General features: G+C 39.5%; 1 protein-coding gene across 1 annotated transcript; it reads right to left on the bottom strand.

Moving 5' to 3' along the window:
• Window positions 1-1632: 1632 nt before the first annotated feature.
• Window positions 1633-24095, bottom strand: BACH1 (BTB domain and CNC homolog 1). The gene is made up of 5 exons (XM_081859282.1): window positions 23939-24095; window positions 13459-13752; window positions 9073-10431; window positions 6983-7189; window positions 1633-4677 (listed from the first exon to the last, which is right to left on the bottom strand). Exons 2-5 carry the CDS (start codon window positions 13693-13695, stop codon window positions 4399-4401), a joined length of 2082 nt encoding a protein of 693 aa, XP_081715408.1. The 5' UTR covers window positions 13696-13752; window positions 23939-24095; the 3' UTR covers window positions 1633-4398.
• Window positions 24096-25628: the final 1533 nt, after the last annotated feature.

The raw sequence follows: 25628 nt of genomic DNA, 5'->3' as shown, positions 1-25628 counted from the left end.
CCTGCAAGCTGCACCTGTTGGGAGAAAGCAAATCATTTTATTATGGAAGATGCAGGATATGCCTCACATTCCTTCCCTCTCCTTGCTTAGCAACAGCAGTAGTTCTGGATCTGCCGAGTCAGTCTTAGAATGTTGCCTCCACAGTTTGCTTTCTAACTTTTATAGATGTCCAACTAACTTGACTAGCTTGAAGAGATTAAAGTGAGGAGGGAATCCTCATAGTGGTCTTCAAATATCTGAAAGGCTATCACACAAAACATGGAGCAGTCTTGTTCTCTGTTGCTCCAGAGGACATATCTAGAACCAATGGTTTAACAGATGGCAGCTGAACATAAGAAGTTTCCCAATGCTAAGAGCCATTCAGTAATGGAGGGGAGTTGATGGGCTCTCATTTGCTGCAGGTATTGAAGAAGAAGATTACCATCTGTCAGGGATGCTGTCATTGCATCCTGCAATGCAGATCGTGCACTGAGCTGTGGACTGGATTATATGAATTCCGAAGTCCTTTCTAACTCTATGGTTCTGTGTAAGGTGGAGACTAATCAAAATAAATTAAAACACAATCACCCTACACTTGGAGGGGTAAGGTTTGAATTATATGCGTAATAATATATTACATGAACATATGGATTTCAGGTGTGCCCAGGCATGATTTAGTTTGGCAAATTTATATCCCACCTTTCAACCAGTTTGCAACTACAGGCAACTCTTCATCTACAATCGTTCTATATATGCACACCTGCACATACACACATCACATCGAATCTGAAAGTGACACCACACAGAATGGGGCAGTACAGGAGCAGAATGGGATGTTTGCAGGCTTTTTCAATGGAGTTTCAAATATATGTGATTTCACTTAAATGAGTGGTGCCTTAGAACGTAACCCCCATGTAATTTGGGAGTTGCCTGTATTACAAAGTACAGTGGTACCTCGGGTTACAGACGCTGCAGGTTACAGACTCCGCTAACCTACCTTGGGTTAAGAAGAACTTTGCTTCAGGATGAGAACTGAAATTGCACAGTGGCAGCACAGCGGCAGTGGGAGGCCCCATTAGCTAAAGTGGTACCTCAGGTTAAGAACAGTTTCAGGTTAAGAACGGACCTCCAGAACGAATTAAGTTCTTAACCTGAGGTATCACTGTAATAGAAGAACACAGGGATGTGCTCCTGCTCATGTTACCCGTCACCCCATTGCTAATTCCCTTCACCTTACAACTGACCAAACCCCCTCCCTTCACATTTTACCCCTTCCTCAAAAAAAAAAATAAAAAAAATAAAAAAAATTCAGGACATACCCACCCCTGGAAGATTGCCCATTTACCCATGAGGAAAAGCAGCTCTGAGACTGAAAGAAGCTCCATATTCTTGGTTTAAACAAAACAGAGCATAAAAAGGAATTGTGTTTTGTTTAAAAGTGGAAGCAAAACCTTATAATCTCTTTAGGTGGCTTAATTCACATGGCATGAAACCATGTTTTTTCTATGTCTGAACTACGCCACTATATGAATAAGCCCTTATAAGCAAGGGTTTCAGAAACTTCCTAAGAAATAGATAGTTTTATGACCCAAAGCTTAATCACAGTAACAAATTATGTTTGTTTCTCCAAGTTAAGAATGAGACTCAGGAAAGTGAGTTTTTAGGAGTTTTATTCCAATTCAGTAATATTTGCTGCTTTAATATATTATATAAACTGTATAAATAATGTTATTTCCAGAGTTCAGCTTTAGTAGTACTAAATGAATCAATCAGTATGCATCAATTCTACAATGCCAAAATTTTACAAAAATGAAGACCTGCTTAGAAAGGGTAGTGGTTTTTATTGCATTAGAAAACACTGTACTATGAAAGATATAAAATCAATTGTAATTAATGGAGAGTCGCTTTTTACAATCTTGATGCTGTTTTGTTGTTAGAACACCTAACAATTTGCCCAAAATATTTTAAACTACTTTTGACATGCCTTGATGCAAATATATTACAAGTTCAAAACTGAATGTTCTTGGCTGAAACTAAAAAAAAATACACATTTTACCTGAGAGTCTTGTATATTAAAATTGCCATTGAAGTTCATTCCAACATTTGCAAGCTGATGTTTTAGCCATTCAGTGTTTGCACACAACCTGAGGCATCACTGTACAAACTTTCCTAGAGGTAGCAGATTAGGTATTAAACCACCTCCTTTTTTCAATTAGGTGTTAGAAACTGAGCATATTTAACAATTCCTATAAAAATGTGAACTGAACCTGGAGCTTCAATTCACAGACCATGAGTGGTATTCAATTAAGTTTTACTTAACATAGACCTGAAGAAATTAGCAAACATGACTATGTTAGCTCCATTAATTTCAACAAATTGACAGAGAGTAAAACTAGTTGAATACCACTCAGTAAATTTATTAACCAACAGCAAGAATGCAGTGCAGGCTCTGATGCACTGCTCTACTGGACAATAATCCAGTCTTCCAGACTCTTTGTTAGTTGGCTTTGAGACAGAGACTTAAGCCAGACTGTCCCTGTCAACCTCAACACTAGCCAGCCCATAGAAAATCCAGTTCCCTACAGATACAATTTAGTTTACAGTATTGACACTTAGCTGTATCTCAAAAGCAATTATGTCAATATTATATCCTTTCAAAACAGAGCTACTTCTTTAAAGTATAAGTTTTACATTATAAGCCTAAACAAATTTGGCACTGCTAACTGATTTGTCAGAAAGGAACAGGGTGGATCAAGAAGGAAGTTGAAGCATATGACTCCTAGGTCAGAAGTTATGTGCACTTTTCAAGAGTAAGTGCCTTATTAAATGCACACAACACCCAAAATGCTAGAATCCTTCCCTAAAATTATCACAATGGAATTGAACATACACAAAAGAAAACAAATGAACTTATAGAGGAACTTCCACAATGAAGTCAAAAGTCTGTAAGCTGTGTAAATCATAATGCTAATTCGTGACAAGTATTTATGAATACCACTGCAGCTTTGAATGATCTTGAAATCATTCTGTGAGGTAGTGTAGTTTTTGTAATACATGCTGGTTATCAAAAGTACTGTTCAGATTATGTATTTGGCCAAATGTTCCCCATGTATGTTCGTATTATATTTTATAAAATGCTATTTTACTTTCCTAGAGGCTAAAGTCAACACTAACTTAACCAATATCTTAGCATGTTAAGAAATAGCAGATCTACTATGCTAAAATCTTGCAAAGCAGTTATAGAAAGATGATCATATTCCAAACATAGGTATAAAAACAGATGCCTGTTTTGAGGTAGGAAATGAAGAATTCCATTGGCTTTTGCATTTGTAAACCAGCAAAAATATTTGAGGTTCAGTAGATAAAGCTTCTGTTATTAAGAGCAATTACAGATTTTATATGGATTTTCTGTAATTAATACAATGCAGAGAAGCCTACCATAAAATTCTCTATTTGCTTATTTTTAATAGTTAGAACTATTGAAGAATCAAAGTGATTCTATTTTTATAAGTGAAGAACAAGACAATGAAAACTGAATATAAATTAACTATCCATTTAAGAGAATAGTTTTTAAATACATCCGAACTGGTCCCACTATTAATAGTAAAAGCTGAAATCCTTCTGGAATACTTGATCATTTTAATTCTCCTTATAACCACTTATCAAATCTCAAGCAAGAAGCACAAATTTTATGTCAAGCAGAACCTCACGTATTGGGGGCAGTATCCAACAATGCCTAAGGACTTTTCCCCAAGGGATAGAATGGAATTTCCTCTCCTGTCCACTCCGGTCCCCCAAGCAGATTTGGTGGGTGTTTGGGGGAGGAAAAGAAACAAGAGTACCACTATGTCAACAGAACCCCACTGTCGCCACACTGGGTTCAACCTTTGGAGAGCATGGAAGGGCAACATGCCAAGAATGGGAAAAGCTTCTAATGAAAAGACCCACTATTCCCAATGATGTGTCACCAGATGTATTTATTCATTTGAAACACATCTAGGCTGGATTGTTGAGAGAATTTTTAAGAAGGCAAATTGTTCCAGTTATTTTGATTCATATGGTACTGGCAGCCTAAAGCCTCTAAATTGCAAAACAGCTCCTTCACATGTCAGAAAGAGAAGCCCATAATTACTTTTAGGGTTCACAGAGAATGGTGGATAGTTAAGCATAAGCAGGTGCACACTATTCCTCCTAAGCAACCAATCTTTGAACCCTGTTAGTACGAGTGTGACAAAAATACGGTTTTTCTGTAGTGCATTTATGAAGTCATTCATTGATGAAAACTGGCAACACCAATACTGTTCTGCACACCTCTTTGGACACAATGTTTTCTCAGATATTATTACAGGAACTGGACAATTTTTTGTGCTTGATCGTATCTGTATCACATGCTCCTTTTACACTTTGGTAAGTGGAACTCTAATCATTTGTTGATGCAACAGAAAGACCTGCAGATAATTCTACACACAATGGCGTTGCAGACATAACATCAGCTGGTGCTGGTTGTTCCTTCTCTGGGACCAAAAACGAAAGTGGACAATCAGAGGCAGAATATTTTGCAAGAATCTGTATTTGCTCATGACTCAGTGCTGCTTCCTTGCATACTTGTTGGCAAAGTCCTGTCAGATTCTGCTTTGTCTCAACCAGTGTTGACAAAATTTGATCTTTCTCCTTCAGCAAGTTCTCTTTTTCATTTTGCTACAGAAAAACAAAAGAGTTATAAGTTTGGTACTTTGCTCTGAAATGCAGTATGCTTTATTTGGAAATGAGCTGTGCAGCTTTATTTTATTTTTAAAATCAAAGTTAAATTCTACTTCCAGATGTGTGAATTAGTTTAGAAGAAAACAATAATGGATGACACTAGATGGCTTGATGTGTACTCATTTGCAAAAATTAAAATGAAATGTAACACAAGTTCAAGAACAGTGTTAAAACAATACTAATAGCTACTCCCATACATACAAGTACTGAGTCCAATGTGGTTCCAAAGGAGGTGGGAATATGATCACAGCTCAAAAGTAAAGCCAGAATGTTACTTATGTGCAGCTTTAATTCAAGTGGTCTAATTCAGCAATCTAATTGGCTATATTTGTGAAAGGGTGATACACTGAACTTTCAATCTATTTAAAGGTAGCAGTGTAGATAACTGGTATCCCTTGGACAAAATGCAGCATGCTGAAGAGTGCTGTTCTGTCTGAAGATACCCATGTCTCTTAATGTTTCCTAGACTCTTGCTCCTTCACTCATGTAAATGATGGAATTTTCTGACATGATTAGTATCAGACCAAATAATCTGTGGACCACTTCACATAAGCAACTGGAGGAAGCACACCTTCACAAACACAACTAGGCAAACTGAGCAGGGAAATCTAATTCTAGCTACTGCATTTTATATTAAAGTCTTACAATAACATAGTCTACAAGCTTACAGCCCTATGTGTATGTGTTTGTACCAGAAAGGACGTGCTAGGCATTTTATTAGCAGCCATGTTTATGATGGTGCAACACAGAGCTATTAGGTGGGTGGCAATAATCCAGATTTCCCATAGCAATAGGCTCTACACAAATAGCTACATATACTTAGGGCTGAAGAAGCATACACAACAAGAAGTAGTGGTACAAAATAGTCAATCGACAGTCAAGTTTCAAAACTTGGGTACTCAATTACCTACTAATGTTTCCAGCAGCTTCTCTCTTTAATAGCATAATTGTGTTCTAACAATCAGTTGTGTAAATGATATTTATAAAGTAATAGGGTAGCATAACGTTATGATTTTCACTTCTAAGATGTATGAATAAAAATGGGAAGAAATGCAACACTAGTTAGCCAGTGTGGATTAAAAGTGTCTTTTTGTTTCTGATAAAGTGTGTACTCTGGATGAAAGAGCCCTTGCTACAGTAAATGGCATCTTTACTACAAATGACTCAGGGACTCCTGGTTCTAGGCAGAATTACGAATCACCACTGCCTTGTAAAGCAATTTGTTTTGTTGGCATGACACCACATACCAAACACCAGGGTGAAATATATACCTCAGATCCAACACACAGTGAGAAACAGATAGACAGCAGCACTAAGGAGATTTTCAGGTCAGGACATTTTTCAAAATTCCCTCCATCAAGATTATTATTATCCCCTACAATACCCTATAGAGATACCAGAAAAAATGTCAAGTTTTTCAAGAAGTAAGAAAAGACTCATCAAATTTACTGGGGAGGCAACAGGATGGGACCTTCTAACCCTTTTAAAAGACACACTTTGACCATCACAGAATTTCCCCCATCACTGATACAATTGCTCTTGGTTAGGCAACATGACCTCAATCTCCCTAAAAGAAACACAACCTCCAGAGTAGCGGTTTTCAACCTGTAGGTCCCCAGATGTTGTTGGACTACAACTCCCATCATCCCTGAGCTCTGGCCTTGCTAGCTGGGGTGATGGGAGTTGTAGTTCAACAACCTCTGGGGACCCACAGGTTGAGAAAGGCTGCTCCAGAGCCTGGAAAGAGAGAAAACACACAATCCTCCATACATTGCTACCGTTATGTTCACCATTAAAGCAGCTCCCTGACACTGCTTAGCAGAAAGAAGTGTAGCAATGAACACACAGAAACAGATGGTGAAGGTGGCTGTGGTGCAGCTACTGCTCTGGCTGTAAATGAAGTAGGTGGCTAGCCTGACAGGAGGGAGTCAATGCAGCAGCCTTATTGTGCTCAGCTTCTCCTTGCAGGTTGCCAGCTCATCTCTGGAATGCACAGTTCTGCACTGCCACCTCCGTGTACACAGCTTCTGCCTCCAGCTACTTACTGCCCATCAGACACTTTGCTATAGTTGCAGTTCAGGTGGGGGTAGAAAGAGAATGGGAGTCAGAAAGATCTCAGGCTGCTCAACACTACAGCTATCTCTTAAAACTTACAACCATGATAAAAGGAATCGACAGGTGTGGCAAAAATGATCCAGGATTCTTTTGAAAATGTAGGTTTAAAAATGCTTTTCACACATACCAGTTTCTCTATTTCACACTCAAGGTTCTGTATGCAGTCTAGCTTTCGCTTACGACAGCGCTGTGCGGCAATTCTATTTTTACTTCGCCTTCTAATATCATGGATACAGTCCAGCTCTTCTGGCGTCAATTTGTGCATTTTTAGAAATGACTGAAAGTCATTTCTAGAAAGAGAAATTATCTTCTGTGGATTAAATGGCAGCTTTACCTGGAAAGTAAATATAGCTTTAGAAACTTGCACACCCTACTGTGTTTCAAAATGTAGAGACCCATGTCCTAGTGCAATCATTTACGTGAATGGTTACAAGGCCAAAACACAGCAAAAACAATCTCAATACTAGCTTTCTAATTGATTGGTACATTAATAAGAGTTAAAATATATATCTAATCACCTTAAGAGTCACATTCAGAAAGAAACACCACTTTGTATGCTTATAGTGCTAATATTTAGAGCAGCACATGGAAAGGAATGGTATTTTAGCTAACTAAATCTGCAATAATGAGGAATTTCTGTATAAATGTCTGGCATTTGAAGTAGCAATCCTTAGCAAAAAGTGAGGAACACAAGCATTTAAACATGAAGTTAATTTAAACCTTTTCAGCAGATCTGAATATTTGCCATTCTGAATACGGTATGTTAAGTATGAGAGGAATTTAAGAGCAGCAGGGTTCTTCAAAGATGAAGACCAAACACCTTGAAAACATTGATGTGGTCAAAACCTAGCTCCACTTTAGAAAGCCATACTGTGCATGATATGTGAACAATTAGAATCTCCGGAATCAAGCTGTAGGGGTGGCTTGCTTGTCACCGTTCAGTTCACTAAACTGAATACAGGGGAATACAATAATCAGTTAAGAGAAAGTACGTGGGAGAACCACAATGCTGTTCTAAGTAGAACCTAGGTTGGCCCAGTCTGTGGTTGGGAGGGTGATGATAAGAGATTGATCACATTACATTAAGAACATGCCTGTGCAGAAGAGGAGCTGTGCCTAGACACCTTTAGAGAAAGTGTGCATACACATGCAAGAGTACTGGGCAGCCCGGAAGCCAAAAAGTTCAATGGTTCACATCCACCTGTGCAGACAGATGTTAGTAAGGCAGCCGCTGCACAATACAAAATGACCCGTATTTATATCCAGAGTAAGTGTGGCCTGTGCATGATCCCAAATTTTGAAAGGGGAGTCTTTTGAGAAACCACCATACAATCTGGTTGGGAACACGATTACAAATGCTATTTTGTGTAGCTTGTGGAAAGAAATTTACACTAGCTGCAATAAAATATCTAACTGTTCAACAAAAATATTTCAATGGATGACAGAAATTATGCAAAACTGACATTTTCATACCAGAATCCAGTATCAATTGTACTGTGTTACAGTGCTTAAAGGTAAAGGTAAAGGGACCCCTGACCATTCGGTCCAGTCGTGGATGACTCTGGGGTTGCGGCGCTCATCTCACTTTACTGGCCGAGGGAGCCGGCGTACAGCTGGTCATGTGGCCAGCATGACTAAGCCGCTTCTGGCGAACCAGAGCAGCGCATGGAAACACTGTTTACCTTCCCGCCAAAGCAGTACTTATTTATCAACTTGCACTTCGTGCTTTCAAACTGCTAGGTTGGCAGGAGCAGGGACCGAGCAACGGGAACTCACCCCGTTGCGGGGATTCGAACTGCCATCCTTCTGATCGGCAAGCCCTAGGCAGTGACAATTCCATTCTGGTGATTATTATCTTGGAACCGGTTATGGGGAAGTACCTTTAATTGCATGTACGCATGGTGGAAAACTAAGTCTAAAAATAAAAGTGTTTCTTCAATCCCAACAGTCATTTCATCTTTCAAAACTTAATATACTTCTTAAGGCAGGTGTTGCAAGTGCAAAATCAGCACAATTACGCAACCCATTTCAACAGAATTACTTCCTAAACAAATTCATTTACAAAAGCTGTCATTATATAAAATGATTGTTCGTTTTAAAGTGAGGAGGAAACTCTTAAGCTTTCTTTTAAACTTTCCAGTAATAAAGTGAAAGAGCTCTCTGAATTATAAAATGCAACTTTTAAGGCAGAAAAGGGGATACTTTGTACATTCTCACCTCACATTCCTGTTCTCTGGCAGAACAGGATTCACTATCTCCTTCTGTATCAGTTTCGGATTCTTCTTCCAGGTTTATCACACAGGTGTAAGGGCACTGATCTGATTGCTGTTCTGGAACACAGTCTCCACTATTATTATCAGTGCTGTTTTCAGTTCCAAGATTACTGATGAAGGGGCAAGTGACGGAGCTCAAAGTTGTAAAAGTTCTTTGAGGGCCATGCTCAGGACTGTCACTGATCCTAATACCTAACCATGGGCACTCCGTTTTCTTTTCGGAACAGACCTGCTCTGTAAAGTCTTTTGATGATGCAGGAGACAAGCTGACTTGGCATGCTGGATCTGTGCTGTAAACATCACTCCAAAATCCTTTTGCTAGCTGTTCTGCTATCTCTCTCTCCACACTGCTGCGATTGCTAGGCGAACTGCTGTTCACATTTTCTCTGTCACACAAATGAGTTTTCAAAGATGGGCCCTCAACGTTTTCATTCACTGATTTGCAACTTCCAGCTCCAGAAACAATGCCATTTTTTTCAGCTACCTCTGTATTGCTCTGCATACCACTCAAAGTCAAATTACAACATTGATCATAAGCATTTAAGAAAGAGGCAGAATAAAGTCCATGAGTGGCAACAGAAAAATTGTGGGGGGCAAAAGCAGAATCCATCTTCTCCACAGAGCATTCAATACTTTGGAACAGAGGGGTTGTCTCTTTTATGAACTCTTCTTTCCCATCTTCTTCCATCTCTACCTGAGCATCTTCACATTTTGCGACTGGCTGCACAGCTGCACAGTCAAGAGATTTCTTTATAGCACCAGTAGTATTTGATTCAGTCTGATGAACGGATGCAATCTCTTTAATACTGGAGTTGGACTCCGCAATAGCGACTTTATCATTTCCTAAAGCTTTTTGGAACTTCCTGTATTTGGGATATAGGGACTCTAAACCAAAGACATGACCCCTTTCTGATACAGACTCACAGGTCTGACTGGCATTATCTTGCAGAATAGACATTTCCAAATTTTGTTCATTTTTGCAGGCATTCAACTGAGGATTTTGAATGTGTTTATTTTGTAAAATGTCATCCACACCATCTATTTCTAGAGCCCCATCATCAGCATCTATTTTACGAAGCTCTTTCTGACAGCGCTGTTTACAACATTTTTGGGGGAGGTATTCCCGCCGGCCGGATTTATGGTCCAGGAATTTGAATTTAAGAAACTGAAAGCAAGATTCCTCAATGTCATGTACTCCCAAAAACTCTGCACACTTGCAGACTTCAGCCACATTGTCTTTATCTAAAATAAGTTTGGAAGTGTATGCAAATTGAAGCAAAGGTTCGAATCCATTTAGTGTTACCTGTCGCAGGGAAGAGGAGCAAAAAGATGCATGTTAAATTTCTAACCTGCAAAAGACAAAAATGACACTTGTATGAAAATTAACCCTTACTGTTTAGCAATGTGAACCATTAACAAGTTATGATTAAAACTGCTTCTAAATAACCACGCTTATTTTTGGCTTGCTTACTCTCAAACAGTCTCATTGCTAGACAAACAAATGCTACAATGTACACTGGAAAATATAAGAAGAGAATCAATCAAAACTTTCAATAAAAGAACAAATGCATATTTGGCAGGACACTTTGACTATACAGAATTTTATTACAAATAATGTTTTGTAGAACTGATATAAATTCTATATAGGTACATTTGTTACATGGTGGCTCAACATCTAAAGTTATTTGCGGCTACAAAGGAATAGTAATCAGATTGCATTTTATTTTTCACTTTTTACAGCTTTTTATAGAAGTATTTTCATTCTTAAAGCACCTCAGCACAATCTGTCCTGAAAATCCATTTTTATACATAGGGCATTCCAACTTATCCTATGCAATGTTATACTAAAATGCTTCTGAAAGAGCAATGCATCTTGTAACTGCAGCCAAACACATAGGCAGTATATGCATGCACGTGCAAAGGAAAAGAATAAAGCAGGTAAGAAGAGAGTGAAGAATGAAGTAATGAGGAGACGTACTAGATGTTACCAGACTAACGAAAATAGTTGAAGGATTGGAAGCTGAAGACTAGAAGTCTAAGCATGCAAAACTGGTAACCTGGAACACACATATATTATACAGAAGTTTCATTGGGTTTTGTGAAAATATCAATGCATTATGTGGAATGCAAACATGGTGGTAAAGTTGCAGTATAAAGGAAAGAAACATGCTCAAAGGGGCTGAAATAAGGATCTCATTCTATGCGCAGCCATTGCTGCTCTAAGATCTGAGGGGGGAAGAATGGAGGAGGTCTGTGATGGCCATGTACCACTATGTTTCAGTGCCCATTAGGAGTAGGTATTTAGTACTCACATTCTTTGGAAACTGAGTAACAAAAGTGGGGCTATGGAGGGTGTGTGTGTGTGTGTGTGTGTATTCCACTTTTGAGTCAATGCCAACACATCATATTTCCTCCATGAAACTGATATTAAAACATGCAAAATTTAATAATAATTATTGAAAAGTAGATGGATAATCTATTTTTGTTTCACACATCTTTCCTGCAAAAAGGATATGGATCTTGAAGTAGATTTCATGTCAGCAATATGTAACTTTAGACCAAGCCCTAAATTAATTCAATGCATTCTGTTAATATTTTAAAGTAAATTCATTTGGAATATAATGGATTTGTAAAAGTACAGATATTGATCCCTATGATGTTTTTTCCTGGTGCTATTACTAGGCTATCTCTGCTGTATGAAGGATGTTTTTATTACAGAAAAGCATGGACAGACAATTTCTAGGAGGTGGAGATGCCACAGCAATCATTTATAGGGTACCACAAGCATTGTGACACTGGTGGCTTGACTGAAGCACACCCACTACTTTGCCTGGATTATACTTCTTGGAGAGAATAGTGGCTAAACTGTACAAGAACACATAATTAAAATCTTGTACAGTGGTACCTCTGATTACGAACTTAATTAGTTCTGGAGGCCCGTTCTTAACCTGAAACCGTTCTTAACCTGAGATACCACTTTAGCTAATGGGGCCTCCTGTTGCTGCCGCGCGATTTCTGTTCTCATCCTGGGGCAAAGTTCTTAACCCGAGGTACTACTTCCAGGTTAGCGGAGTCTGTAACCCGAAGTGTTTGTAACCAGAGGTACCACTGTATTAGTTTTTAGGCTCCTAGAGTATTCAAAAAAAGAAGTTAGCTGTAGAACAGTTCACTACACCAGGATGCAACACACTTAAGACTGTTCAAGACACAAGCAAACGATGGCTTACCATCTATTACATTTGTTGTAGGAATTCTATATACTTTTTTTCCCTTTTACGGAAAGAGAAAAATTTATATTGAGGAGCTACAGAAATGGAAATTCAAGTGGAAGAAAATAGAGGAAGTGCATGTAGAAGGACTGCATAGCAAGAGAAGTTCTTTTTGTCAGTTTCAGAATTAATGTAATTGTGGTTATTCTAGAGAACTGTTTACATGGTTGTCTGGGAATCATGAAGGTTTCTGTTTAGCTCTTCCTTATAAACTCAGAACCTTTCAACGTGAGTGAGCCTGTATTTGTATCTTTAGTAGGAAAAGAAACTGATACATTTGTTTTCTCACAATATTGACAAACACCCCTGAAATAAGGAGTGGCTGATGCAATTATCTGCAGATTTACACTTGATATAAACTGAAGGGGATAATCTAGTTAACCGTGAGCATGAAAATATGCACATGAAGCTCTTTGAGTCCTCCAAACTTCTCTGCATGTGGAGGAAGAAATGAGTGAGGGAAAGATATGGCAGGAGATTGGATCATCCTCTATTTTATCTCATACAGGGCACAAAGTATTCATAGACTTTATAATCTTGGAATAATAAACAAGCACCAGATTAAAACATATCTGTTCTCTCAGGCATTTGACAGAATGTGACATGTTGGTTAGTAGTCTGTCTGCTTGCAAGTTAGTGTACTGTTTTACTGAAATGTACTTTATAGTGTATTTTGTGTTTTTACCTTTTATTTTTACAATGTGAACCTCCCTGAGATGTACAGATGGAGGCCAGTATACAAAATAAATTAATTAACTGTAATAATAATGATGTTCTTCATGTCATTGCTTTTTGGTGTTTAACCTTGTTGTAAGTTGCTTAAGAGACTTTCTGTAATTGGCAACTACTAAGTCAAATCAATAATACTAATACAGAAGGTTTTCTGCCCTCCCAGAAGATCATTCTATGGCTGCTTGACATAGTAATTCTAAACATCACTTGTATGCTTTCACTAATAGTAATATTTACACTACCTTGAGCAGGAACAACATTTTTAACATGTGAGTAGATAGAATAGCATACATAGGAAGTGAGCTAGCAGCAGCAGTAGCAGCACTTACCTCTTCAGGTAAAATAATAAGATCAGGTTCCAACTGACCCGCAATTCTTGAACAGAAATAATTGCTGCAGGCTGCAAGCACAGAACGATGGGCCCGAAATCGCTGATCTTCCACTAAGATGGTAACATCACAAAAAAGGTCTTGCTTTCTCTGTTCGTCAAGACTAAGCAGAACATTGGCACTGTGTACTGAAGATTCATATGCAAAAACCACACTGTTCCTTTCACTTAAAGACATTCTGTATCACGTCTGTGGATGAAGATCTCAGAGGGAACATGCTTCTATTCTTCACACCTGAGATAAAGGAAAAGTTTTTTTACAGAATGCTCAATAATACAAAACACCATAAAGTTAAAGGAATCTACACCAAGAAAAAACACTGCAGAAGATATGTCACCACTAAACAAAACTGTCAGTTATTAATAGATGCATTTTATAACCTGTATATGTGGCCTAATCAGGTGAACAACATAAAATTTGCTGTTGTTTAGTCATGTCCAACCCTTCATGACCCCATGGACCAGAGCATGCCAGGCACGCCAGTCTTCCACTGCCTCCTGCAAGCATAAATTTAGTTTGTTTTGAATTTATTTTCACTTTTCACGATTTTATTGTTTGGTTTTATATTTTCATTTTGTCGTAAACCATTGTGATATATGATAAAACAGTAAATAAATATTATTACGATTTTTAAAATCCAACTGAAAGGCCTTTGCCAGGAGGCCTGCCTGGCTCCCTGCTTACAATCATTTTCATCCTCTAAAAAGTTAGGATAGTTTAGATTACCCAGTGTGTTGATTTGTGGTCTGAGGCAAAGATGTATCACTATTCAAGTACATGTATGCTGTATGTGTTTTATTCTGTTGTTTCAATGCTTCTATTTATTTTTGTTGTGACCAATAGCTGACACATATATGGTGGTGGTAGTAGTAGTAGTAGTAGTAGTAGTAGTAGTTCTATTTTAAATGTTAAGATCAAGTTGAGTGTTGTTGAGTTTTTTAAATCACCACACACTTAAAACACAAAACCACAACAATCTAAGGTAGTTGTAACTGTGTACAAAGCTAACAATGTACATAGGAAATTTGCTACGTAGACTGAAAAAAGGAAGTTTCAAACCACTGAAGATGTAGATCAAAGTTCATCTACCCACACCCTAAGCAGAACTTTCATTTGGTATATAACAGAAGTTGCATAAATTTAATGCAAAAATGCTTCTAATTACTAGCTCCCTTCAATTTTCTGTTTAATGAAAATGTTAATTTAAAAAGTATCACAACATAACACTTTTCAGCCCATGTTTTCTTTGACAGAAGATTCTTTCACCAACTCTGCCTGATAACTGGAGACAGATGGCTGAAACTCACTCAAAAGCTGGTAAACTAGCTGCATATCTTTCTAACTGCAGGACTATGTTACTGTAAAATGTTCTACATAAGATTCATAAACTTCATCTGGTGCAAAATATAGCAGCTAATCTCTTGACAGACTTGGGTTTTCAACAGCATCGTACACCAGTGCCTTAGCATCTGTGATGGCTCCCCGTTTATGGACACTGGATAAAGTTTGTAAAATCCAAGCTGTTTACCAACTACCTAATAAATGGATTGACCAACTGTAGCACTTGAATCACTGTAAGGCCAAGCCATTCCCTCCGCTGCCCTCCATTGAATGCCAATATTAATATCAGCTCTTTTAAGCCTAATTATGAAAAACAGCAAGCTATTTCTTATCACATGTCTCCATCAAAATGTGCTCAGTTTACAAGACTGCATAAGGAGTGGGGGCAGAACTTCACATTGAAGGAGTCATCATACCTGAATTTTTTGTCAAGCTGAGTCATTTCTTCCTTGTGTATCTCTCTAGCTAAATACATTCTGCTTATGCAGGGTAAATTGTGCAACCGCATTGCCTGAGCGAGTCTGTACAAATGTAACTTGAACTTTAAAAAACAGGTCTGTTGAGGAAGCAAACAGAATGAATGCTCTTTTAAATTTATGGGCTCCAATATTAGAAATGGTGTAGGATATAGAAGCTGGGTGGAGGGATCATTGCAGACTTAGAAGAATAGTCAGTGTCAGCTTTGGGAACACTTCCGCCTTCATATCCTAATGAAATTCCACATGTCAAATTAAAAAAACCTAACACCACATCTTTAGTAGTCACACATGCACCAAACTTCAAGGAAAAGGGTACATTAAAAGGTACAGTGGTACCTCGGGTTAAGTACTTAATTCGTTCTGGAGGTCCGTTCTTAACCTGAAACTGTTCTTAACCTGAAGCACCACTTTAGCTAATGGGGCCCCCCACTGCCGCCGCCGCTGCTGCACGATTTCTGTTCTCATCCTGAAGCAAAGTTCTTAACCCGAGGTAATATTTCTGGGTTAGCGGAGTCTGTAACCTGAAACGTATGTAACCTGAAGTATATGTAACCCAAGAATGGAAGGGACTTGACGTAAAGTTTTGTTCCTGAATAACAAAGCCTCTGTAGGGGATTTAGAAGCTTTTGGAATTGGAACATTTTTGCAGGAGAGCAGGAAAAGAAACTAGAGGAAAGTGAGGAGAGAGAATAATAAGAACAACATGAACAACAAGAATTGGACAAAGCTGGAAGTGGGAACATTTGGGACATTCAGATTTGAAAGGTCTAAAGAAACAAAATTGGAGTTTTTACTCTTAAATACAGAGATCTGGATGGAAAAAATGGACCTTTTTGAGATAGAGCTTTTCCAAGATTGGACGCTTGAAACTAAAGATGATCAAAAAGACGGCAAAGACTATTAAAAAGACGGCAAAGTGGACTTGTGAAGGATTTCGGCCTAGATGTGGGATCTCCAGGATGACAACAGGCATTGATGGACATTGGGGAACGCAACCGGGAAAGGGGGGAGGGAAATTTGGAATCCAAAGGGTGTTAAATTATATTTTATTCTTTGTTCTATTTTCTTTTATTTTAATCTGTTCTGCATATTAAAGAGGGGAACTCGTGGAAGGGAGCGGGGTCGATTTTAGGGGATGGAAAAACATTCTTAACATTGGGTTAACTATAATAAGTTTAAAATTTGGGGTAAGAACTTGCTGAATCTATTTGAAGGAATTGGAATACAAGAGGGGGTGGGGTGGGGAAGTCCTGGCAAGATGCTAATGAAAGTAAGGTTATAAAATGGATGTTTTATTTTTTTTTATTTTTTCTGTTATATTTGAAAATGTTCAATAAATATTATTTTTTTAAAAAAATGAAGTATATGTAACCCGAGGTACCACTGTATTACACATCTCAGGAGCCACAAGGAGACACTGAATCGGCAAAAAAAGTTAAATGGGTACACAAATTCAGAAAGTGGGAGCAGATCATTAAAGCTTCTAGTTTTCCACCCAGCACAAATGAGTGCTTTCAATGAATATGGCCCCTAGGCATGCTGTTCCAGAACAGAAGTGTTGTTGTTCTTTCACCTATACTACACACATACAAATCTAGTCCTCCGTGCAGGACATGGGGAACAGTATTTACCCTTAGGAAAGGCATATTCTGGTTGCCAGGATATCCCACAATTGCCCACATTCATGTTCGGAAAACATCTCATGACTGCCTTTGCTAAAAACCCAAATTATAAGGTGTGCTACATTGTATCTGTGTTTTGAACCTGCTCTATTCCAAGTCACAGGAGATTATAAACATGCGTAAAACAAACCAGAAGGCTATGAAAAGTTCCTTAGTAAGACATCCCCAAAGTAGTGCTTAGGACTGAATTAGGATCGAAAAGTAGGATAAATGTGGAAAAAATGGACATGTTAGTTTGTAAAGTTAAACCTTTATAAATATGCTGTTATTTCCCTGTATCATTGGGGAAAGTTTTTTAAAACTAAAATAAAATTAGTAAAAGTCTTCCTAATTTTTTGGAAAGTATCTTGGACTGCAATCTCATGTATACAACCATGATGTATGGAAAAGATCTAAGTTTCAGAAGAAGGAAAGAATTAGTTTATAATATTGTAACTTTGAGAAACTACCACAAAGCCACAGGTCTATACGGAGCCCAAGCCTTGAACAGAAAATCTGCATTGACTCAAGCAAAGACTTCCATTTCAGAACTGGGTAAGATCTAATTTAACTATACACCGGTGTTTTTCCCCACAAAGACACTGCACAACTTTCATTAATTAGTGTCTAGGGAGAAGAATAGTGCCTTAAGTTGCAACACAAAGGTTTCCACCATGCAATATTGCTGTCCAATATAAAACAAGATTATTGCAATGTTAACTAACAGAATAAAGGCAACTGGATAATACTGTATTCAAAGAAGAAAAGTGTACAGATTTAATATAGATGCATCTGACAATCCAACCTAAAAATATTTTCTTTTGTTGACAACGTATTTCCCAACTGGTGTAAAATATGGGGGGATAGAAGCTGTCCACTTAGGACATTTACATAGACAAGTAGCAGTAGCTATTAAATGACAGTTGGCTATCTAACCCCACCCCAACCACCTCCCCGTTTATGGAGGAAGAGATACGCTTTGAATGAGTGCCTGCAATAGTTAAGAGCTGCTGATTCATTATGTTATGCTGACATGGCATGAAACAGCATTTTACTGAAAAAGTTACTGCCTCACTTGAGCAACCTTACTTTAAAGTGACCAGAATTTTTCCCCCTATTAAATACTCATTTTATAAGTACTTGGTTATTATGGCGATCCATTGCAAGCATTTTAACGACTGTTATTGGGGGGGGGACCACTATATGATTAAAAACATATTCTAGATTTTGGGATGTTGAAATGATTAATGCATATAAACTGGGGGAAATAGTTGGACTAGGACTGGGAAGAACCATTTTTTTTAAAAAAACACAATACTCAGCATGAAATCCTGCTAGATGAGCTTGGGCCAGTCATTATCTCTCAGTCTAACTTGCATCTCAGGATTGCTGTGAGAATAAAATGATGAACCACTTTATATTTCCCTGAGCTCCTTGGAGGATATTAGTGTAATGAATATACACAGGAGATATATATTAACATGATAAAAATGAATGTTTATTAATGTTGTGAACCAGTGTTAAAAGAAATAGGCACCTTAATTGAGTCCATAACAGATCTCACAAATACACACTTGGAAGAAACCTGTATCATTAGGTACGGTGACAAATTATGTTGTCAGACTATCATACTAGGAGAGATATCTGCTAAAGCCATGAAGATCACTGGGTGACCTTGGTCTAGTCACCCCCTTATTATCAAACTAGTCTACTTGTGAGGATAGAAATTGAGATGGGAGAACCATGTATAACTACTTTGAGCTCTTTGAGGGCAATAATAACAAATAACATCATTTGCATTATTGTTCTGTGTAAGTGCTCTTAAACATGCAGTTCTTTCGACCAAACATTAGGAAGAACTTCCTGGAAATAAGAGCTGTTTGACAGTGGACGAGACTCCCTTGGAAAGTGATGGACTCTTCTCCATTGGAAGCTTTTAGAGAGAGTTGGATTTTTTTAAAAGAGAGTTGTATGGCCAACTGTCCAGGATTTTTTGGGGGGTCCCTTCCGATCTACAGTTCTATGAGTCTATGATTAATGTCTGCAACAGCAGCTCTTTGCCTGTTGAGTGAACATGGCCAGGAAACAAGAGATGTTCAGTGGGCAGGAGGAAAAGATGATGGCCATTTCAGAGAGGAAAAAGAAAAAGAAGGTACTGAAGGACAAAAGAATGGGAGGAAAAAATATTTATACTTGGCTACAGGAAAGCTGAGGTATAGAACTTCTCTCCACAAGGAAAATGTTGCAGCAAAGAATCAACAGTAAGTGATGTCAATGTAATTGCTAACTGATAATTTCAGCTTTCACAAGGAAGCCCTGGGGGGTAAAAAGTTTATAAGCCCTGGAGCTAGATAGTGGGATATGTATCAATAAACATCATGCCAGAAACTAGGAGAAGAAAACCAATGTGTTGTCACCCACTCCCCGAAAGCACCACATTTAACCCTTCTGTTGGTTGCTATCACCCACAGAGATGCCAAATATGATGCTTGGATAGAATTGCATTGCTTCTGGAAGTGAAAGAGTTAAAAGCATTTTCTCCTTACATTAAAGTGTTCCTAAAAGTCAGTCCCATGAAAAAAAATACAATGAGAAGGGTTTAATTTAATTTATATCCTGCTCTTCCTCTCAAGGGAACCTAGGGTATATACGTGTCTACTTATCAGAGAGACCCATATAAATTCAAAATTTGGGGACATCATAGCTTTTCAATGTCTGTTTCTAAAATAGGTGTAGAAATCATGCACAATTTTTAAAGTCAAAGCTTCATACAATATGAGGGAGTGCACATATAAACTGATTTTTGAGTTTTCAACTTATATTTAGTTGAAGCCTTACTATATAACCTCATTTTTAAAGTCAAAGCTTCATACAATATGAGGGAGTGCACATATAAACTGATTTTTGAGTTTTCAACTTATATTTAGTTGAAGCCTTACTATATAACCTCATTCAGGATGTAAAAAATGCAAAGGTATTTTTACGCAAAGCAGCTCTAATAGTAATTAGTGAAAATGTGACCGTTCTTACAAGTCTTAAGTGCAACAAATGACTCCAGGGCTTTTCAAATTAGCATGCAAATTAGTATTATCCTAAAACCTCTTAATTTGAAGTGCTTGAAACTGCTTAGCTAGCTTGCAGCTGCCATCCTGTAAATTTGTGTCCACTGGGCAGAGCAATCAAAACCCCTGATGCACCATGATAGAAGATCTACATGAGGCACAGGTGCCCCTCTGCCCAGGAGGGCTCCACTGGTGAGGAGACGCCACAGCTGTGGAGGTCCATGACGCGAAAGGGGGGGCTGCAGATGTAACAATAGTTACATCTATTATTCTGTTAAGCCCCACGGCTGCCTGGCCAATATTAGGATCATCCCCTGAATACAGGGTTGTAACTTGGTATCCCAGTCCCAAACAAATTACTTGACAGTTTTAGGAATTTATTTCCAATAAGTTTAAGAAGAAGCTAATTAGTATTGCCACACTAAAATGAACAACAGAAATCTGCCATTCATTAAAACTGAAATCCAATACATACAGTGGAACCTTGGGTTGCGAATGTGATCCGTGCGGGAGGCACGTTCGCAGCCCGCAGTGTCGCGTCTGCGCACGCACAGGCCACGCTTTGGCGCATGTGCAAAGCGCGATTTAGCACTTCTGCGCACGCGCAAGCGCCGTAACCTGTTCCAGTACTTCCTGCACAACTCAAAATTGCGTAACCTGAAGCATCTGTAACCCAAGGTACCATTGTACTTACCTGTGATTAGGGCCTATTGAACTCAATGTGGATTATTTCCAAGAAAATATGTGTAAGATTCCAGGGCTGGGTATCTAAATATTAGTTTTGAAGGTGTTAGGCTTCATTTACAAATGTGCTTCCTTTCGACTGAAACATTATACTCTTATACTGTAAACATTATACTCTTATACTGTACAGAGTTAAAGTCAACTTTAAAAACAATCAGTATGCCATTGATACGTAGTCTACAGATAATTCTGTGTCACCACAAATTATATCATCCCTAAACCTCATCACACTTTTGAGTTATCAGTCAATAGACTACTGTAAAACAGCAACTCAGTTTGCTTTTGAGTAAGCATGCACAACTTAGAGCTGCAAGGTCTTTCTAGACTTTCTGAACTTCCCATGTGCTCCCCACACTGCAATCTGATTCAAATAAAATCAATGGACTTACAATGCAGGTGTTTATGATTAAGCATTATTATTCATAGGAAGAAAATACCTTATATGGGCCAAGTTGGGAGATCTAGGCTTTAAACTACTTGGTTCATTTACTATATTATTAGACAATTTTCCATGAAGTTCAAAGTGACAGACGATAATAATGAAATCACAAATACATTTTTAAAAATTGAAATAAAACAATCTGTCCGTGATAAAACAGTAGCCAAGACCACTCTGTGCAGAATTTGGAGCTGAAGGTGATAAACAAAAACAAGTTAATTTTTGCCTTCAGAAGTTTACTAAATACAGGTTTAGGCAGGCCTCAAAGAGGTTTCCTTATCTGTTATATTTTCTGTTGTTTTATGGGATTTGAAATGAACACTTTATATTTGTTTCTAAATCTTGTAACAGAACAAGCATAGCCAACATGCATTGAGAGGCACAAATTCAAACGGGGGAGGGAGGAATGATATGAAATGTAGTTGGGCTTGTTTATCTATTGTGGTACAGCTAGACGCTTATGTCATGCTGCCAAGAAAAATAAAGACAACAGGAGGAGGAAAGAAGGCACAGCTTATTGTTTACCTTACCTTGGCAGTTTTTCATGAGCCTCGAGATCTTTTGGAAAACACAATTAATCTTTTTGTTTAATTCAGGTGTAATATATCTGTAACAGACCTCGCCAAAGTGCAACCAAGGGGACATATTAAGATCTCATTCAAGTACTGTACTGGCCTTTTAATCTACTATGTTCACCTGTCAGATGCAGCTGCTAAATCCAATGGGTTTCTCCCCCATTACAAGTAGACATGTTTGGCTACTTTATAATTTGAAGCATTCTACTTCACAATACAGTGGTACCTCAGGTTACATACGCTTCAGGTTACACACACCGCTAACCCAGAAATAGTGCTTCAGGTTAAGAACTTTGCTTCAGGATAAGAACAGAAATCGGGCTCCGGCAGCGCAGCAGCAACAGGAGGCCCCATTAGCTAAAGTGGTGCTTCAGGTTAAGAACAGTTTCAGGTTAAGAACGGACCTCCGGAATGAATTAAGTACTTAACCTGAGGTACCACTGTACTAACTCAACTTCTTGACATCACATTTTATCAACGTCCCTAAGAAGAACACTCAATGTTTCAACCTAACCTCATGATCCTGTCCACAGAAGATATGGGATCAGCTGATCCTGCACATGTTTACTTGGACACAGTTTCTACAATGATTTATCATTAAGGGTATCTTCACATTAACAGCTTAAACGCAGTGAAATAATTTCTCCCTGCTGTGTTTCTAGCCACATGTGCAGTGTTGCTCACACCACAGAGAGGGGGTAAGGATGTCTTCACATGACCTGCATGACCTTTTTGGCTTCCATGCCCTTGCAACCCCCCCCCCAAAAAAAAACCTCATGTTCATGAAGCTATTATCTGCACATGTGCACTCTTCCGTGCATGTGTGATGGTTGTCTTAAATGTTCATATTACCACTTATCCCTTCCAACTCTCCAATTCTTTGATTCTATTATTCTATTCCAACCCAGTTGGATTTTAGCTGGTTTGAAGAAAAACTCATCAGTGTTTTTCAGCAGAAAAACACCAGTGTTTCTCAAGAAAATAATGGATCAATGTAGATACCGCTTCCAAAATTGGCAGTGGGAGAACACTGCACACTGGATTCAGAGCAAGCGATAAAGTGAACGTACCTTAAGTGTGTTAAGGGTTGCATCCTTCAAGCTGCATTTTAAGCACATTCACTCAATGCTGCCAGTGGGTTGGATTGCTTTTATTTTCTATTTGTAATTATTTGTTTGCTGCTTGCACTTTTAAAAAGTTGTGGCTTTTAAAACTGCTGTTCACCACCCACAGAATTCTAAAATCGCTATTAGGCCAATCACAATGCCACAAAACACAGGCAAAGCATTTCAGGTCTGATAGTAAACCAAGCGTGGCTGGCAGGAAAGCCATGCGAGTGCATCGGGCACAAAGTCTTGAGATGGAGAAAGCCGGCGTTCAAACGAAGCTGTCAGGTAGGCTTAAAAGGTTGCATTCCGTAGGCCCAGGCAATGCGAGTTATTCGGACATTATTCAAACGGAAGACATAAAACCAAGTCCAACTATGCCCAGACGAACCTTATTCTTAGTCAGAGTGTCTGGCTTTAGACTGCAGTAGCCTGCGATGGTTAGTCCACAGCAAACCAATCCAGCTCCTTGTGACACTCTCTGTGGCCAGCGGGTCTTATTGTCAGTCCGGCTCACAGGAGAAAAGGCACACGGACTGCCCCCCCCCCCAGGTCCGGCAACCGGACTCTATAAGCACAAGGCCGAAGGAGCAGGAGGGATGGGTCTCTGCCCCGAAGAGATTACACGGGGTGCGCGGGGGGGGGCGGACACTGGCGGAGCCACCGCAAGGCATCCAGAGCCCGGCGAAGGCGCCTCTATGCCTGTGGCCCGGACACCGCCGCCGCCTCCACGACTCCGCCACCCGCCCTTCGAGCCACTTCCCAGCCTCGGCTCGAAAGGGCAGCCGAGCCTCGTCCTCGCCCTGCTCCGCTCCCCCCCCCCGACCCGGACGCGGAGGAAAACATGCAGACTCTGGGGAGCCTCTCGCGAGTTGTGCGCCTGCGCTCTCGCCCTCCCTGCCGCGCTGTCCCCGCAACCCGCCGCGCCGCCCACGAGCCCCGCTCCGCCCGCCTGCCCGCGCGAGGGTTTCTCCCTCCACCTCCGCCCCAGCGCCGCCGGCCATCTTACTCACCCGCAGCTCCCTCGAGCGAGCCTGAGCCACTTCGACCCCCTGCCTCGGGGCCAGCTCCGCCGCGGCTTCTCCAGGCGCTGCGCTGCCCGACCACAGTCAGGTGACAACATCACAGCCGCCTCCACGAGCCCTTCGCCGATTGGGCGCTGGTGCCAGCTGACGTTCGCCCTCCTCCCTTGGTTCCCTCCTCCCAGCCCCGCCTCGGTGTCCCCGCCTACTCCCTCAGCTGCGCATGCGCTCCCTCCCGTGAAGGCGTCCGTTGACGTTCCGAGCGAGGCCCCCTCCGCACAGCTGAATGCGAGGGAGCGGAAGTCGGTCCCTCTCTGCTGCGCTCGTGTGGGGAGAAGGGCCGCCTCGAGGCGTTTCGCCGCCTGAGGCGGAGCGGCAAATGTTGCCTTCCATAGTAGTACCCAAGGCTGGTCGAGTTAGTTCGGCACCCGATGCGGAAAAATGCCGCGAATGTTTCTTCCTCCGTCCCTGACACCTAATAAATACAGTATAAAACAGCTAACAATTTGCTGCTCTTAACAGAGCTACAGTTCCCAGCACCCTTAAACTATGGTTCCCATAATTCTTTGGGGAAAGTTATTAAGGTGACGAGTACTTTGAATTACTCGGCAGATGGGTAGCTGCAGCAGCTCAGTCTTTGTGCGTGCAAGAGTACTATCCAATATGCAATAAAATAACACACAATAAAATAATAAGTATAAGTAATGGGTCAGTGATGCATATTTTGCTTCAAGTTCAGGTCCGAATGATTGAAGGCTACTGATTTACACAGATTATTCTGCCTTTGGTCTTCAAATGTAAGACGTTATAATGATAAAAAAGAAGAGGAAAACACTTTAATTCTACTGCTATTTGCTCTCCCACAGAGCAACAAAACAATGCCATCCAGTCATTTTATTACTGAAATGTGTGACAAAATATGCAAATCTTGCATTTTCTCCTTAATAGTTTTGAAGTGGATTGATGGATGGACCTCTTCTGGCAGCTTCCTTCAAAGCCATTGAGAAGGAAGGAGCTTTGCAACAGCTACTTTTTCTGTGGCAATTTATAGCTATTTATATGAACATATATCAGTATGCACTCTACAAATAATCTAATTCATCAGAAGCCTAACATTTGCTAGATGGCAGTTACCATGATCAACTGAAGTAAAGGCCAAAGGATAAAGAATATAAAATGCATGTTTTGATAGGCACACCAATAGAAATAAGCTTTATCTGTACCTAATAAAAATAGCTACTGTACAGGTCACATATTGTTCATTGCCTATAACATAGTTCACAGGGAATTATTTTATCTCACTTTTTTGCGTATGTTGCAGTATTCCAAATAGAAACTTATGTCATAGCAAATAAGTGCTGTGTTCCTTGTTCCAAAATAGTGGTGCCAGATGCAAAGGTATTTTTTTCAATGTTGCTTATTATGTCAAAGTGTTGGAGACATAATAAAAGCTGAACCTACTGACATTGTCTCTCTTCTGCACCATTTTTACAGGCATAACATCCCTCCCTTGCTTGCATCTGGTCTTCTCAAGATCTTGCATTCATTAAACTTAGTTTAAAACAGAACAAGGTCCAAGCCATCTCTTCAGTCTTCCTTCAAATTCATATTATGTGAATTCTTCAGTTTATACTGTATGGCAGAAATGCACTGTAATAAAACTAGGTGGAAAGCAAATATG

The sequence above is a fragment of the Podarcis erhardii genome (genome assembly GCF_964252035.2).
Source record: "Podarcis erhardii genome assembly, chromosome: 4".
Classification (NCBI taxonomy): Eukaryota; Metazoa; Chordata; class Lepidosauria; order Squamata; family Lacertidae; genus Podarcis; species Podarcis erhardii.
This window is presented reverse-complemented; position numbering and strand designations above follow the sequence as displayed.

What these genes read in the sequence shown, in the direction of transcription:
- BACH1 (XM_081859282.1), bottom strand. Translation starts at nt 13,695, where the DNA reads ATGTCTTTAAGTGAAAGGAACAGTGTGGTTTTTGCATATGAATCTTCA. An exon ending in TTATTATTTTACCTGAAGAG is followed by an intron (nt 10,432 to 13,458) that starts GTAAGTGCTGCT and finishes TCCCTGCGACAG; the next exon opens with GTAACACTAAATGGATTCGA. An exon ending in CCAGAGAACAGGAATGTGAG is followed by an intron (nt 7,190 to 9,072) that starts GTGAGAATGTAC and finishes TTTACTTTCCAG; the next exon opens with GTAAAGCTGCCATTTAATCC.